We start from the raw sequence: 18,012 nt of genomic DNA, 5'->3' as shown, positions 1-18,012 counted from the left end.
AGGACATCAGCAACAGACATCCTTTTATGAGGTCATTCATTAAAGGTATCTTTAAGAATGCCTATAACGAACCGGCCAGGTGGTAAGATACTTGTGATGCGATAAATAGACTGAAGGGCAAGAGGAAATGCTGAGGTTACTCACCTGCTATAGTGTCTCTAGCAGTGCAGGCAATGCCACAATGGCTTTGATATGCATTAACTGATTAAATGTATACATAATAATACAATGTGAGTACTATAGCTTTGAATAAAAGCATCTGCTGTATGCTGTCATTAGATCCAGTGATGGTGCTGACTCATGTGATCCAGTCTGATATGTTGAAAACCATTTTAGGGCACAGCAATGACATTTGTTAGACAATAACTTTAGTTTATTGTGGGCTTTTTTTGTCAAAGAAAAACAGATGAGTCTGTACAAAATACATAAATGGAAAAACAAAGCTGCTTTTGTGTTTCATTCTATTTCAGTTCTATCAAAAAAGTGCTTTACGATCTTTCAGTTACCTGTTGTATCGTATCTTGACTAGATAGTCTAGTAACAAAACTATTGCTAAAATACCACAAAGGAAACTCTTTTTCTGTTAGTTCTGATCTGAGTTCCTTGAGTCCTAATGCCATAGCCTAGAGTGACTCTGTGTCAGAAGACCTTTTTAATGCTTGGCAGTTGGGAGGAGTGAAGGATAAGCAGAGATAGACCTCAATGTCCATATACTGCATTAGGAATCAACTCAACACCTACTAAGGGAGGAAAGCTCCTTGATGCAACTCTGCTGTACATACAGTACGATATATAGCAATACAAATATCAGTGTAGTTCATTACAAGAATGTAGACAATTTCATCTACACAGCGTCTTAGATAAAAGTTGAAGAACAAGAGAACATTTTGAAAATATACAGGGCACTAACTTAACTCAGAATATCTGTTGCCGAACCTTGTAGTAAAAATTATTTTTATTTATCCATGGCTTTGTAATTTTGCATCATGTTCAGTGTCTTGTCTTTGATATTTTACACAATAATGTTTTTTAAATGCATGAAATAAACTATTACACTATATCACGTTTATCAGCTAAAATGATCATTTATCTTAAACCATATTTAAAATATCCCATTCACTATTAAATTACAGTTACATAACTATGGATAATAAATGTACAAGATTCATTGCTCTTTTGCACATTCTACAAAAAACACAGTTTATGAATGATTCAAATGTTAACTGTTAACCATTTTGAATATATCAACACTGCTAGATCCAAATTAGAAAAGAGTTCTTCAGTGTAAACATTCACAAAACTATAGGACAGATTGCTCTATGAGAATAACTTAACAATATTTTATAAAACAAGGTTTTGTACATAAAAACAACTTTCTGTGATCAGTTTTACTGTCCTTACAATATTGTTACAGCACAATATTTGTGGAGATTTATTATACTTCATCAAGAAATGAACACAGTGGTCCTTGTGTAACCGGGTTGCATTCCGACAGGAACTTTTTAAATGATTCTTTTGGGCAAGGCGTACTCTAAGTTTTGCATGGGCCCAGAAAGGTTCTTCTCAGTAAAAGTGATCCGTTTGAGTAGAGTGCAAACAGGCAGATGATAGGACAGCTATAACTCTTCATAAATACACTCGTCTCAGGTCCCCGGGTGAGGTGATAGTGTTGCACTGTGGACAAAGTTTCTTTGCTCCCTGCGAGAAAGAGGGACCAATGAAGATAATTTAACATTCAAAAACAACTGATATTGACACACAGGGTTCACTTGTTCAAGTCATGTGGTTTTGCTGAAAATCTTTTGTACAGTATGTGTATCTTTTGTAAGTACAGTATGATACTGTTGTGTATCTCACCAGGGTGCGAAGCCAGCATTCCTCACAGTGGACATGCCAGCACTGGATGGAGGTCAGAGGTACAGTGTAGGAGTCCTGAAAAAATGAGAGAAAAAGATATATTTACACAATAAATGTAGGCCTACATAAATAAGACAAATGTAACCTACATCAGCTTAATCCCAAGTTATATTATATATATTTAATTATTGTAATAAAAGAGCTTAATTTTGAACAGTATATATATTATATTATATATTAATATAATATATATACACACACACACACACACACACACACACACACACACACACACACACACACACACACACACACACACACACACACACACACACACACACACACACACACACACACACACACACACACACACACACACACACACACACACACACACACAAACTCTAACATTACTCTTTAAGAGTTTGGGATCAGTAAGAGTAAAAAAAAAAAAAGGAATCCTGAAAAAAAGTATCACAGTTTCCACTAAAATATTAAGCAGCATAAAGCTTTTAACATTGATAATAAAAAATTATTTCAGGATCATGTGACACTGAAGACTGCCAAAAAATCAGCTTTGGTGTCACAGGAATAAATAAAATGTACAATATATAAAAGGAGGACAGTCATTTTTAATTGTAATACTATTTCCCAATATGACTGTTTTTAATGTATTTTTGGTCAAATAAAATATATAATTTATATATAAATTTATAAAATACAATTCCAAAAATCAAGCGTCTAGCGTCAGTTCTGGCAGGTCACGTTAGTCAAGCAGCTGATCCACGTCTACCTAAAGGAATACAGTACGACGCATCACAGCAACCATATATAAGCTCCTTCAGTATTATCAACAGCTATTGTGTTTCTCAGGAGCTATACCTACATCTCCAGCTTCTCCTCTTGTCCAGTCAGGATTTGGCATTTTGATTCCCCTTGAATTAGACTAAATTCTCGAACTATGTTGTACATTAAAATATGGACATATTCTGCAATACATTCATGTTAGTTCTGTTCTGTTTACCCCAAGTAGGGTTATTGCTGCTCTCTCTGCTCTTATCCATGCCAGGCTGAACTATACCACCAATCCAAACTGCTAATTGGCAATCATATTTGACGATAATGGTCCTGACAGAAATGTTTAACAACCGCCAACCTAAACAGTAGTGTTTAAATAGTTAAAATAAAGTACACATATAATTAACATTTATCTGCAATTATTTACTACTAAGTTTTTAGTCCTTTTTGAATAAATATGTAAACAGCAAGCTCAAACTTACCATGCAGATGAGACACTTGAATCTGTCCCCTCGTGTGAACTGCTTCTCTAAATCTCTGATCCGTGTTTTCAGGGCCTCCAGCGTACTGAGGGAGGGGTCATCCGATAAACTAAACGAAACAAAGAACCAATCCATCAGAGATTGATTAGAGAGTCACAGCGTGCTGAGGGCTTTGTCGCTGAAGGCCACGTTATGAATTCTAAATTACACATGAACGGTAATCAGAAGACAGATTGCATCATTAAATGAGGTGCATTAAGAAGCAAATTCAACATTGTAATACATGAGTGTGCGCTTCTCTAGATTATATTGCCACATCGGACAGTAAAAGATGAAGAGTGTACACTGCATATGTGTATGTTCAAATAAATGTTAGGCAAATTGATTGGTTAGAATGAAGGAAAAAACAAAAACAACAGAAATTTGTAGTAGGGTAACTTGTAGAGCTATTTAAAGTACAGTATAATTATATAACTTCTAGTGTGGGCACAATAAGCATAAGATGCCCCCTTGTAGCAGCACAGCAGGTGAGGGCCAGACATGTCAACGTAGTGTGCAAACATTGTCTCAGTGTAATTGCTTTATTAGCGTGTCCACACAGGGACTGGCTGCAAGCGCCCTGCGGCATGCTGTCATTTGTCAGGAACGGTCCTCCTTCCCGCCTCACTAACCCTTCCTCACTCGAGTGTTTCCACTTCCCCACAATTAAATAACACTCGCTCAGAGGCCCCTAATCCCCGGTAGGAACATCCTGGCCAACGCATCCCCATTTAATCAGCTCCCAGGAATTGAACTATGACAGCAGGGGGTTTAAGTGATCCATCAAAAATGCCTCATGTAATAGCCGCCAAATATAAGCATAATGAATGCTGTTTTTTTCTCTTGTAGCTGTCTGGTGGAAATATGAAATAACTGCTCTCGTCCTCAGGCTAAATACCTATTGGAAAGTGGTGACGGATCAGGTACAAAAACATGCTGCAAACCAAGTCCAGAATTTCTATACAGATTGTATGATATACAGTATATAAATATATATATATATATATATATATATATATATATATATCATACATTTATATATATGTCATATATATATATATATATATATATATATATATATATAGATAGATAGATAGATAGATAGATAGATAGATAGATAAATAGATATATATTTATTTATTTAAAATAAGATGAAATGTTGCTAGTGCTATAGCCATTCATGAGGAACAATGGAATATACAAAAGGCCAATAAATAATTTAATATAATATATTATAAATATAATAGTGTGTGTGTGTGTGTGAGAGAGAGAGAGAGAGAGAGAGAGAGAGAGGCCTTGTTATTTTAATAGTGATGATGCACCAACATCTCTAACCTGTGGGTGAACATGCAAATATATATACAAATCATTGAAACATAATACATTTAGAATCATTAAAAAGTATTTCATAGTTTCCCTGCAATCTGACACTCCTCGACTGATAAATGGATCAATCAAGCCGATTAATGATTCACTCCGAAACGCTTAACGCTTCAGAGAACTTGCCATTACGTGACCCCGCTGAGAAAGAACTGATTTGTGTGACTCTTATTGAATGGGTCAACCGTGTGTAATTCCTCATGTGTCCCTTCCTTCCATGAGCAAACTTGACCTCAGTTGCACGATTAGTAATGTATAAAAATCTGTCCTAGTGCACACAGGAAGAAGTTCAAATCTCTTTTCCCAACAGGATTTAAGAAGTGATGTATCATGATCCAGCAGAGTTCTCTTCCAAGAAAATGACATGGATGTTGAGAGAGGCTGGGAGCGATGAGGATGGAGGAGAGTGGATGGATGCACTTGAATCATAACCTATATGCACAAACCACTACGCCATAGCTCCAACAGTGTTTGTATACCAATTCAATCAATTAGGATTGGTTTCAAACTATTTTAATTTTAATAACTTTGCTATTGTGTTCTGTAATGAGCAAAATTGTATGCTGTTTACCCAAATAATGCATTTTAAAGTGTACATTAAAGTCGTGATGAAACTGAAGTAGCCACAGAGTTTTTCTTCATATTGTAAGTGTGACATACATCTGTGTGAAAAGGATTGCAGAAAAAGAAAAAATGTAGGGTGGGGACTTGGTTCTTGGATTTTGAGATGTGCCTATTGAACTCAAAAGCGGAGGCATATTAATGTGTGCTTGCAGGCGGGATTTAAGCGGACAAAATGACTGGAGAAGTCCGGCATACATCGTTAGAGAAAAGTAGTTAGTTTTAACTGGAAAGTGTGTTTATATCTACATTACAAGGTAAAAAAAAAAGAAAAATACAAAAATGAAACATGCATGGATGAATAGTTCATAATAAGATGCATAACATGCATTTAAAAAATAGATACAGTGAATTTTCATTTCATGCTGATTTTAAGATACACTTACATCTCTAACTCGCTGTTCTTGCAGGTTTTTGGAGATGTTGTGCTTGTATTGTTGTCTCCATTACTTGTAGTTGGATCTTCTGCAGACAAGGAACACCATTGTTTATTTCCTTTATGCAATATATAAAGCTTTTTATTGGCACTATTATATATATACAGGGCTTGACAGTAACACCCGCATTGGCATGTAAAGCAGTAATTCCTAGTAGCCACTTTGGCGGCTTGAATTTTACATATCATATAAACAGTTTTCAATTGCAGTCTTTTAAAAAGGCATCTGGAATAATAAACTAAGTGAAATGTAGTGTTGTCAAAAAATATTGCTTTTTCGATTACATATTGATACTAAAATAAACTCTTCCAATACTCATTTTCCACAAAATAGATACACAATATCAGCTGGCTTTCTTGCTCTCTCTTCTCTTCTCTCGAGTTGACAAACAAACCCTCCTCCCCTCACTCACTCATTTAATATGCTCCGGGTGAATATTGTTGGTGTTGGTCTTGAATTTCAGCATAGGATTGCACGTGTAATTGTACTCAATCCGGCAGATTTTGTGCTCACACTCAAAGTGTGCGCTCATAAAGTCACGTCTCAGTACTAAATTGAGTTATTTTTCGCTGCAGTCAAATACACACAAAATAATGACAAAATGCCAGTGTTGGCGAGTATTTATGTAAACACAATCAGTTATGTTTTAAGTGAATGTAAACAGTTGAAAAAGAAAATGCATGTGTAACAGTATAATAAATCAGGTCTTAAAGTGACAGCAGGCTAATACACCTGCCGCCAAAATGTAGTAGTACACCCAAAAAGAAGCAAACTACATTTAAGCTGCATTTACACCTGGCACAAAAACAATAAAGATCTGAATTACAGTGACATCAACTTCTCTTGGCTCACCTGAGTTTGCAGACTTGGTTTGTTCTGGAGATAACCTGCTGGCTGTCTCTCCACTTTCAAAGCAAAAAACAAACAAGAAACTAAGTATTGATAAAGTAGTTGGAAGCACTAAGAAAATGTGTGCTGTTTGTGTCTGTGCATACTTTAAAACAGCTCCCCTTAACGCCTGTCTCTCCTCTGCATCTCTGGGTTCATTTCCTGAACAGGGAATCACATCCGCCTCTGTGTATCTGCAATCATTTGCTGAGGAAACATTTTTTATTATCAAAAATGCTTTCACAAAAAAAGAAAAGAAAAAAAGAATCAATCAATGCACTTCCTTGCTGTGCCAATCTTACAGCATAAATAAGGATACTGGGCTTTTCCATACTCCAAAGTATCATCACCGTCCACGTCCAGATCCACATCGCTGTCCTGGTGCTCTTTCAATGTGCTGCTCACCAAACCTTAAGACATTTAGAATAAGCGTTCATTAAATGACAGAAAACACAAAGCCTTATTACAGAACAAGTATACCAAAGGAATGGAAAGTGTGTACTTTAAAAATAGTTTGAGATAAAATGTGCACTACTGATGAACTGCAAATGTGTAAATAAAATCAAAAGTGTTTATAAGGACGTGAGGGTCTGTATGACCACTGATTTCTTTGTGATCGCCTCTGTCTCTGTTTTTTACCCCTGGCTAAGTTCTTTTACAGTAATCTCATTCTCAAGAGGATAACACCACTCCCATTACCTCACGTGTCTGTTGTGAACTAATCACACACACACACACACACAAGCTCTGTTGCAAAACCAAGCTGTTTTTATATTTGGTACGCTGTTTATAGGCAGTAACTCTACAAATGGACTTTTTTGATCATTTGATTTCAAGACTGAACAGCACTTAAAGTGTAAATTTGCTGATTTTTGTAATTTTTCCCCTCCGATTGGCCTAAAATACTGTGTTCGGTTCGTGGTCATCCAGTTTGAAATGTTGACTACAAAAATTGAGGTTTTTCAGATTTTCTGTTGCAGCGTTCTCTTCGTATTTACAATTCTTTGTAGCCTTTAGGCGCTACCTACAACACGCTGGCTCCTCCAGTGGAAACTGATAGTAACTCACTCCTTCTAAACGTTTACTCTTTGAATTCTTGCACAACACCATTATAACTAAACGTTTGCTAAGAAGTATTTCCTACTAAAGCAAGGCATATCCTGGTCAAGCATATTCATAGCAGACGGGTGGGAGTGTTCTTGGACAGAAACGTGCCCAGTGCATTATGGTTGTTTTCCTGCCTATTTGGCAAAAGGGAAGACAACAGCCTTTTTTCCTCTGTTTTCTCTAGTCAGGTAGCACCGATTTAAAAATAAATGTTCACCTTTGAACTGTATAGGCAATCAAGTTTTATTGAAAGCTCGTTTTGCCAGCAGTAAAGTACCCCTTTAATATTCAGCATTATTACTGACTTGACTCCACTGACTACGTTTTTGAGATATTTGAGTATTTAGTGTTTAGTTCAATCGCTGTGCAGTGTTTTTTGTGTGTTTTGTACCTCTGAAGCCTCTGAGAACAGAGACCATCTGTATTCTTCTCTGTTCGGCCCATTCAAATTCCCTCCCGGTTGACAGCATGGAGCCATTTTCAACAACACAAACACCATCTCTCTGTTGAAAACACACACATATCAGCATGTCTGGTGAAAATGTCACCACCAGCCTCAAGACACCGTTTTCATCCGCTACCTGCCCTGAATGCCCTCTTGGCTTTAGGTCACAGCTGAAAGAAACGGAAAATAAAAAGAAACAGACATTTCACATGCAGGTACAGTATATAGATTGTCTGATCCTTCTAGACACATCTACCTGTCTTATTAATACGGCTGACTTAACAGAACAGGACAGCTGACGGCATGTCTTCTGCCGCCTGTCAGTCAAATACAGGCATCACAGATAGCCTGTGATCTGTCAGTGAAAGCAGATCTAGAGGAACTACAGACTACAGGGGAAGGAAGGTTCATTGTTTTGAATGAGACATAAACACGTGCACAATGACAAATGAGCTGCATTTTCATCACACCTGGTCTTCCTCCGCTTTCCGTCTTTTCAGTTTCCCAATGCGTGCTGTAAAAAAAAGAAAAGAAAATTAACAAAAAAAGAAAACAATCGCAAAAAAGCAGATTTTTTTTTAGTGATGCATGGCACATTTCATATTCCCTTATCTGAAAAAATAAAGCATAAATCAATTCATTTGATTTGTTTTTTTCTCCATTGGCAGTTTTATGCTGGAAATATATACGATCTCAAGCTGACCTAAACTGATAAGACAGAAAGGCCTCTGTGGCATACAAAAGATAAATAAATGGCAAGGGAATTGGACTGATCTGTTTATCTGATTATAAAATAAAGACATAAAAGATTTCCAGAATTCTCTGAATCTCCTTCTCTCGAACACACACACACACACACACACACACACACACACACACACACACACACACACACACACACACACACACACACACACACACACACACACACACACACACACACACACACACACACACACACACACACACACACACAGGAAGTAAAATTCAGGATGGTGGAACGGTATCCACCACTCCATTAAAATATCTGTTTTGCTGAGCTGCTAATGATGTTAAGGGACATTAATCTTTAGGAGCCTCAGCTCATGATATAGTCAAAAAGGACAGTGGAAACAGAGCTGAGCCTGTTACAATCACAGTGAAGTTGAGCATAACGAAGAGAGGATCATTAATTAGAGAGAGAATCTGATCAATTAGCTTTGACCAATCTTCCAGTGCACCTTTTTTAGATGTTAATGAAATAACATAAAAATTAACAGTCCTGATAAATGATCAAAAAATCAACATGATAGAGAACCAATATTTCACAGTACACAGACTTAATACTCTGAGTATTACTGTGCCAAGGGCGTAATATTGCATTAAATATTATATCATTTTCACAATTTCATGATTCTACAATCATTCGCTCCTTGAAAGATTATTTGAAATCAGTGCTGATTAGAAGATAAAGCCTCTTTAAATACGGCAGCTGTGTGGCATGTGTGGAGAATATCTTACCAGACAGTGGGCAAGAAGATACATGTGGGAATCCATAGTCAGTCCAAACATGAACAGATTTCACTTTCTGTTTGGCGTAGCACCTGCACCAGCAGAGCTCCTTAACTGTTAACATATCAAAAGGTTAAAGGTCAATAATCTGCTCTGCTTGTGAGGGTGCTAGGTCAAAGGTCGTGTGGTGCTTTAACCATTTGAACTAAAGGCTGTGACACACCAAGCCAACGTAAAAGGACAAGCGGTGATGAAAGCTGACTGTGTTGTTGCCTTGGTGTGTCAGGGCCTTAAAACTGAAAGTGTACCAGTGCTATCGGGGGACAATTTGTGATCATGAGAATGAGTTTCAAAGATTGATGATTTCATTATAAACATCTATTTACGGAATAAAACTTTTTAATGATTTAATATTCATAGATCAGATCCAAGCTCTTAATGCATGTCTATGACCCTGCATGTAATAGGCAATGACTGAAATGCAAACTTAAAAAGAGAGACATCCAGAGAATATTGAGATATACTGACAGTCATTGAAAACGTACCATTGAGTCTTGTTTGCCTGTTTGCTCGTACTCGCAAAAATGTCTGAAATTAAAAAAAGAGGAAGAAAAGGGACACTTTAATACCCATAATTTCAAAACCTAAATTTACACTAAAGAGGTTTTTTTAAAAGAATGATAAAATAATTTTTCTCATTGAATATTTAGTTTCACAAATGTCATTTAATGGAAGTAAAAAAGGTTATGAACAACATTTCATATCAATTCCCTTTAATGATTACATTTTGATGCTAAGGACACCCAAATATGATGATCCTCTGCAAGCCTAAATATGTGACCAATTTATACTGTGCAAAAAATGGTAAGAATAGTACGTGTAAGGACAACATTGTTTGAAAAATAATAATTGCCTTTTATATTGACATTGCACTAAACCTACATTATTTTTTTAATATAATGGGGACAATATTTAATTTGTTAGTTTTTCGTATGTTTTTGTTACAGCTCATGTTTTACTCACTATTAGAGTATATTTATATTACTCTTACTTAGATTAATTTTAGAATTAAAATTAGAATTACATTTTAGAATTAAATATACATTTTTGCTTTTATTTCTTATCAATTACATAATAATACTTTTCCCAATGAAATTAAATATTACAAATTCTAAAAAGCAGAATGAAATTACAATGTAGTTTTTTTCAGAGCAGAAACATTATTTTAAATTCAATTAAAGTCCAGAAGATGGCAGCACTACACTGAGGGCTGTCTCAAACATTTGATTGACATGTAGTCTTGGAAGGGGTAAAGTCCACTCTTAAATGAGTTTGATTCGACCTGTAATTAATTAAAGTTCAATATGCTCCTCAAGAGAAGTGCAAGCTAATGCTGCTAGACATGTATATAACATGCATTTTGAGCTCACCTGATACCTGTCGGAGTGCACAGCCTCATCAGCAGGACGTGGAGAGGAGGCAGAAGAGGAACCCTCTCTCTTTATGTGCATAGAAAACAAAGACTGAGAGAGGTAGAGAGGTTATTATTGCCTGAAGAGATAAATAAATTGTATATAACAAGTGTTGTGAAGTACATTGGAGAGAAAGTACCTTGGGCGGCCCAGCAGCAAGACACTCCTTTTGCGCGGGACCCTGACTGTAAACAGGAGAGAGTGTTATTAACACATATTTCATCACCACAATCCCATTACCAACAAAACTCAGCCTGGTTTTAAACACAACGTGTGAATCAGAATGCGCTAACACGCACAGAAACGAGGCATCAGGTTGCATACAACATTTTCTTCGCAGTCAAATAAAAATAATATATTTATAAAGCTGTCTCCATTCGGGTTCTGTACAGCAGGATAGCTCTAACACACCCTGGGGTCAAGTTCAATTTGACACAATTACTGTCCACAGCTCTGTCACTAAGCAGATTATGGCTATAATGTCTTTATTGGAGTAATCTTTCATGTGTTCAGAGTGGCTAATGTGCCGCCCTGCCTCGTCTGATGCTCATACCAAACGTTGAAGAAACGCATTATTAGCTTGCTATGATTTTCGCGAGGACTGCCTTGAGCTTGACTAGCTGTGAAATGTCAGGAACAATGTAACAGCTTGTAATTTGTGATGTTGCTATGATGGAGGAGACAGGGAGAGGGGTGGAGGCATGGTGCACATGCCCAGAGGCTGTAGATAAATATGCCATCAAGACCTGGAAGCATTTAATGTGCCTTTGGAAGGGACAGGCTACAGGGTTTGTGTGCGTGCATATGTGTGTGTGCGTTCATTGTCTCAATCTGCTTTAAATCTGCCCTTCCTCCATCTTTCCGGCTCTTGTCTCCAGTTTTGATTTCTTTACTATGGGCAGCGATGCATTTTCATGAGCCTGGATGAGATTTGAGTTCGAGTGACAGAAGAGCATGCTGACTGTCAGCAACACTTTACTGTCTACATGTCCCGGCCGATACAAAGAGACTGAGGCAGTTCAAAAAAATCAAATCAACCCTCGACTGATCGGCTGATGATCTCTGATTGAGCTGGACGGATGGAAAAACAAAAGAAGACATGAGCGAAGCAGAGGGAGGTTGATAGATTATTGATTGTCTCAGTCATTATATGGATTGTATCATGTTCATTAGAGGAACATGACAGGTTTCATTTTTCCCATTTCCATGAGAAGAGCAGACGTGTGATAGCAGACAGCATTGGGATACTCTATTTATTTCATTTTTTTTTTACTCTACTTAAATATTTCTTTATTATAAATAAGATAAAAATGATTTATTTTTATAATAGGCTCTACTATCCAAGTGAATCGATGGATTTGTTTCTATATAGTTTATATAAATAAATAAATTTCATTTTGGACTATGGCAACAAAATACATTTAAGAACCACCCAAATTGGGAGAGCTCTGGGATGCTATGTTTAATTTTCTCTATTTAAAAATCTTTTTTTATATAAAATGAAATAATTGATCTTTTTCTATATGGTTCGAATTAATAAATAAACTATTAAATAAGTGTTGTTTCATGGCCACCACACTTTCAAGAACCACTTCAAAATAAATGGGTAAAAAATAATGATTGTGAATCAGGAAATAAAAATAAAATTTAAGAAACAGTTTCAGGTTTGGAGTGTGTACCTATTGTGCAGCTGCATTAGACGCTCCATTTCCTGCTCCATGTGTTCCTGCAGCTCTCCTGGCCGCAGCACAGCGTGACAGATCGGACACATGGGCGTCTGAGTGTCATACAGGCCTTTCACTTTACCTGGAGAGACAGATGCCTTATCATTATTAACCTACAATGAGCAATAAAGAGAATTCTTTTCATCTAGTCGAGGCAGATGTGTTATCTAAATAAAGCTCATCAATACAGTCAACTGACAGCAGAGACATCAGTACCTGTTTACAAGTGGCCAAATGAAAGCAAACAGATCTGAATAAAACATGGATCTGCATGTAAGCGCTGCTTCGAGCCATGCCCTTGAGAAAGTGTCAGTCGGCCCCCCTGCAAGTCCCATCTCTTTTAAAATTTCATCTATGGCACAGCTCAAATAAATTCACAGACGAGTACTAACTGCTTGCATCTCTGCCTAAAGGCAACCAACATCAGTAAACAATGAAATCCCAAGGCCCAAATTGAATTTATAACCACATTACCTGCAGATAACGTCTGCAAATAACAAGATGATAAAAGGAATTTGATTTGATTCTGGGACGACGAGCGTGTCTTTTTCCCTCCTGCTGGAGAGTCTCTAATGGGGGGCATTTGAGAGAAATTCCAAAATGATAATGTTAAACCTTAACATGGATACACTGCCTTAATTAATATACGCAGAACAAAATCTAAACACCAAGATGTAGCTATAAACTGCTAAATCTAAAAACAAAATAAATTACTGTATTAATTACTGTAATTTTATTATTTTATGTTGCATCATAAAAGCCTATATTGTTAAAGACTGTCAATAGTGCACAGTTATATATAGTAACAGTAATAGTTATTTTTGGGAAATACAATTCTGAAAGTTTTTTACCTTAACTCATCTAATTTACATTACCATTTGAAAGTTTGAGGTTGGCAAGATTTTTTCTTTGAAAGAAATCTCTTATGCTCACCAAGGCTATTTATTTGATCAAAAACACAGTAATATTGTAAAATTGTATTACAACTTAAAGTAACTTTAAATAATATTTGTTCAGAATGTTTAGCAACCATTACTCCACTGTTCTGTCACATGACCCTTCAAGAAATCATTCTAACATGCTGATGTTGAAAACTAATTTTGAAAACAGTTGTGCCGCTTAATATTTTTGTGGAAACAGTGATACTTTTTTTTTCAGGATTGTGATTTCAAACGTACAGCATTTACTTGAAATAGAATTCTTTTGTAACATTATAAATGTCTTTACTGTCACATTTGATCAATTGAAAAAAACTTACTGACCACAGTAAGATATGGATATAGCATCCCCCCCCCCCCCCCCCCAAAACCGTGTTATAGGATGACTGCACATGCCAACATCCATATGACAACTGTCATCATCATGATGGGAGACGAATTCTGAGACGGCCATGAACTGACCTTTCCAAAATGCCACATTTCATCCGGGCTTTCTGTCACATTACGACAATATGTCAGAAGCCCGAAAAAGACAATACTAGAGGCTTGCATTTCACAGAGCTGCATGCGAAGGGGTAAACAGTCATATTACTGGAGGCCAGATGAACGTGGCTCTCTCTGTAATTGATTGACGTGAAATGTATTGGTTGCAATGGCTTTTTCAAAATGTCATCATTTAAAATTCAGACAGCCAACCAGGTTTGAGACCACATACAGAATCAGTTTCTTACGTTCAGTAATCCATGTAGAATGTTTTAAATACGAAAGGAATAGAATATAATTCATATTCTAATAGAATAGAATAGAGTATGAAGTCACGTAAAAGGAGGTCCCTTAATGGTTTCTGCCATGATTTTGCCTTTCAATAACTCCATAATGGCCGCGACCTTTCAGTAATCCGAGGGCATGCGAGAGGCAGGCGACTGGCAGGGGGCTTGTTCCCTGGCAGACTTTCTGAGGAGAGTGGCAGTTATAAAACAGAATTGGCCCACTCCACACCTGCCATGAAACCCCGTCAAGTAGCCTGAACCCGTCTGGTTCGTGTTTAAGACATCAAATGTTCCACTTTATACAGGGGATTTCATCGTTTCTTCAATATGCTTTCAGAAGTGCAGGGGAGTATGCAAGCTCCACTGAGTGTTTTTATTGAGGAAAATAATGGGCCATTGAAAAAGGCTATTTAATAGGCAACATAATAGGCAATGTAGCAACACATCTGCTGTGGAAAGTAATTTCCTTCATTTTCAAAGGTATTTTCTTGATTCGGACCTTCTTTCGTTAATCGGCTTAGAAACAGCTTAATCACTCTGGCACTGGACCAGGTACATGTGGAAAAAAGTTTGCTGTTATTGAGGGTGATCAATGTCTGAAATGAGAGGTATAGTGGAAATATTACCACGATAAATTCTACAGAGCTCGGTCGCAGTTGTGAGAGAGATGCGCAAACTTGCATGTTCGATATTATAAAGCAACCTATTAAATTAAAGCGAAAATGGCTTCAATTAACATGTTTACTGTCAAGTCAATGAGCTCATTCTATTCTGTTCCCTCCCCGCATACTTTACTGGCCAATCAGTGTCTCGTTAATGAATATTTAATGAATATTGGTACAAGTAAAACTAACATGACTTTGCAACAACAAACATACTGAAAGCAGCTAGTTAACAGTACACATAACTTGGAAATATTTGATTTAGATATAGATGTATTCTCCAGGATAATACTAACAATACCATATTATTTTAGTAAACAAACAACAACAAAGCTGACCAAAAAAAACCATGAAACTGTAGGTTATAGACCCAGATACAGAGGAGAGTGATCAGTGTCTCAGAAATCCCTCCATCATAAATGTCCCCATAAAGATGAGGGATAGACATCTCTACAGCTGTCCGATAAAGCTGTGGCACTCACCACTCCAGAGAGCTGATTGCTGCCTTTAACTGTGTGCTGTGTCAAAGAGTTCAGCCCTGGAGAAACATTTAAGACCAGGTTCAGCTCTACAGGAAGACAGGCGAGTGACAACAAATACAACTGATTCCCTGATCTCAGACTCAAGTGAATATCTTATGAAATCTCTTTGAATTTACACATTTAAATCCTGAAATATGAAATTTAACATGCATTTTTTTTTTTAAATCATGAAAGTTATGTTTCCACCATGAGATAAGCATTTTCTTTTCTTCCATCCCAGCTAACCGGGAACGTTCTCAGAACTAATGTTCTACCAAGTTTCACTCAAAATTATGGACAAACATTTCTTCCAGTAATGTGAACGGTAAACAGTAAACAGAACGCTTGCTCAAAGGTATCTGTAACAATCCCATAATGTTTGCAAAATGGAATGTTCCATTAACATTTGCATAACCAATAATTTTTTTTTTAAATTTGTTCTTTCAACAAACATTCAGAAATAACATTTTCATAACTTATGGGAACGATAGCAAAACATTAGAACATATTTTAGTTAGCTGGGATATTGTTACGTACATTCAAGTGAAACAATATTTTGTAAAAGAAAAACTATAGGCTGGGGAATTGGTTCTATCTATCGATTGTTGATTGGATGGAGGCAGATCCAGAAAATTGACCAGGCTTAATGCAAGCATGTGTTGTAAGAAAGGGGCTGGGTTTAAGCAAACTACATGATTGGAGAAATCCAGCAAAAGTTACGAGAGAAGTCTAGTTTCTAGTTTGATTCCAAATTATTAGGTGAAAAGAAATAAAAAAAAATAAACATTACAATAAGATCAATCAAATGCATTTAGAAAAAAGATTTCCATTTCATGCCAACTTTAAGATAAAGGAAGGGGTTGAAAACACAAATTACTGTATTTTCTGTCCTCATATCATGCCCAGTATGTTATGTAATCTTAAAATAACTCACAACCAGACTTGTTCATGTGCCCAACATGCATTCCAATATCCTTTTGAGCAATCCTTTAACAAATCTCTGTAACCACCACTCTACAGCTCATCTCCAGAAAATCAATACAATGTGTCTGGTTTGTCAAGAAAAGAAAGTATTTAAGCATGCGATCCTTAATATACTCAGGAGAGCTGACTACAGAGAATCAACACAGATTACAAGCTCAAAATATATAGATTTTTGTGAAGGAAATTGTTAAAATATATTTTTATTTAAAGATAGGGTAACACTTTATAATAATTATACAGTAACAAAGCACTTGTAAATCCTTCGCAAACTATTAGTTTAACGTTTTTAATAGTTTATAAACTGTAGTTAATACAGTAGTTAATACTTCATTCATTGTCACTGTAATTAACAAAGTGGTATTGTTTAATTAGCTCATATGTAAAGAGTTAGATAATGCTTTGTTAACAATATGTAAAATGTTTACAAATACATTAAGCACACACACACGGACACACACACATTTGTACACATTTTAAGGAACGATAAATGTCCAATAAATGTGGGCTCAAAGCACTTACTTAATGACATTTTCCGATATTCCGTGACCTAATCTAAAGTGAGGACTATTTATGGTTAATAAGTTGTTAACAAAGCATTATCTAACTCTTTTTATATGAGCTAATTAAACAATAATAATTTGTTTATTACAGTGATGATGAAATAAGAACTCACCGTTTGTATATAGTCTATTACTGTATTTGCAAATACTTTATTACTGTATACTTATTATAAAGTGTTCCCAAGGGAAGTTTTTTAACTTATAATTAAACAGATGACATATCTGTACAGCTGCTAATAAAAAAAATTGTGCTGTAGATTTTTATTAGCAGATAACTAGGCTACAGTGTGTCTGTTCAAAAGGTTATTTTGATAGTAATTGATATTGAGGGTGGGAATTATTCTCTTAGATCTCCTCAACAGGCTTAATTAATAAGCTTTCAGGGAATCTTAAATAACAGAGACAGTCAGATCAATAGTAGTGATGAGCAAAGAGACCACTATGTGAGTGTGTGTGTGTGTGTGTGTTGTGTGTGTGTGTGTTGTGTGTGTGTGTGTGTGTGTGCGTGTGCGCGTGTGCGTGTGTGCGTGTGTGTGTGTGTGTGTGTGTGTGTGTGTGTGTGTGTGTGTGTGTGTGTGTGTGTGTGTGTGTGAGTGTGTGTAAAAGAAAGCGAGTGAAAGAATAACAAGAAAATAACACGGGGAAAATGAACGGCCTTCTGTAAGGTCAAGCCTATGGAGGAACAATTACGCAATACACACCGCAACAATATGATGCTGTCATCATGATAATCTAATGACACTCGTTAACCATCATCCATCCATGTGTCATGACTCAAACTGTGGTGAGATGGTCATAGAATATCACTCCCTTCTGAGATAAACTCCCATTATTTG

The 18,012-nt window shown here is 36.4% G+C and overlaps 1 protein-coding gene across 5 annotated transcripts in view; it reads right to left on the bottom strand.

Annotated features, from left to right (window-relative positions):
* Positions 1-351: 351 nt before the first annotated feature.
* rnf220b (ring finger protein 220b) overlaps positions 352-18,012 on the bottom strand; it is a 35,271-nt gene continuing 17,610 nt past the window's right edge. The window contains exons 3-16 of one of the 5 annotated variants that reach the window (XM_077222930.1): positions 12,697-12,823; positions 11,157-11,202; positions 10,976-11,068; positions 10,091-10,133; positions 9,555-9,659; positions 8,525-8,568; positions 8,001-8,112; positions 6,822-6,912; positions 6,610-6,696; positions 6,467-6,519; positions 5,564-5,642; positions 3,138-3,246; positions 1,858-1,932; positions 352-1,698 (exon numbers count right to left, since the gene is read on the bottom strand). In XM_077222930.1, the coding sequence (XP_077079045.1) occupies positions 1,627-1,698; positions 1,858-1,932; positions 3,138-3,246; positions 5,564-5,642; positions 6,467-6,519; positions 6,610-6,696; positions 6,822-6,912; positions 8,001-8,112; positions 8,525-8,568; positions 9,555-9,659; positions 10,091-10,133; positions 10,976-11,068; positions 11,157-11,202; positions 12,697-12,823 (1,136 nt within the window). In that variant the 3' untranslated portion in view covers positions 352-1,626. Of the gene's footprint in view, positions 1,699-1,857; positions 1,933-3,137; positions 3,247-5,563; positions 5,643-6,466; positions 6,520-6,609; positions 6,913-8,000; positions 8,113-8,524; positions 8,569-9,554; positions 9,660-10,090; positions 10,134-10,975; positions 11,069-11,156; positions 11,203-12,696; positions 12,824-18,012 lie in introns of those variants that run through there. The other 4 variants (XM_077222929.1, XM_077222931.1, XM_077222934.1 and 1 more) reach the window with 4 other exon arrangements.

Source organism: Siphateles boraxobius, unplaced genomic scaffold (assembly GCF_051911475.1).
Source record: "Siphateles boraxobius isolate OS27281-9 unplaced genomic scaffold, OSU_SipBor_1 9, whole genome shotgun sequence".
Taxonomy (NCBI): Eukaryota; Metazoa; Chordata; class Actinopteri; order Cypriniformes; family Leuciscidae; genus Siphateles; species Siphateles boraxobius.
The sequence above is the reverse complement of the archived record's forward strand: the minus strand, read 5'-3'. Positions and strand labels throughout refer to the sequence as shown.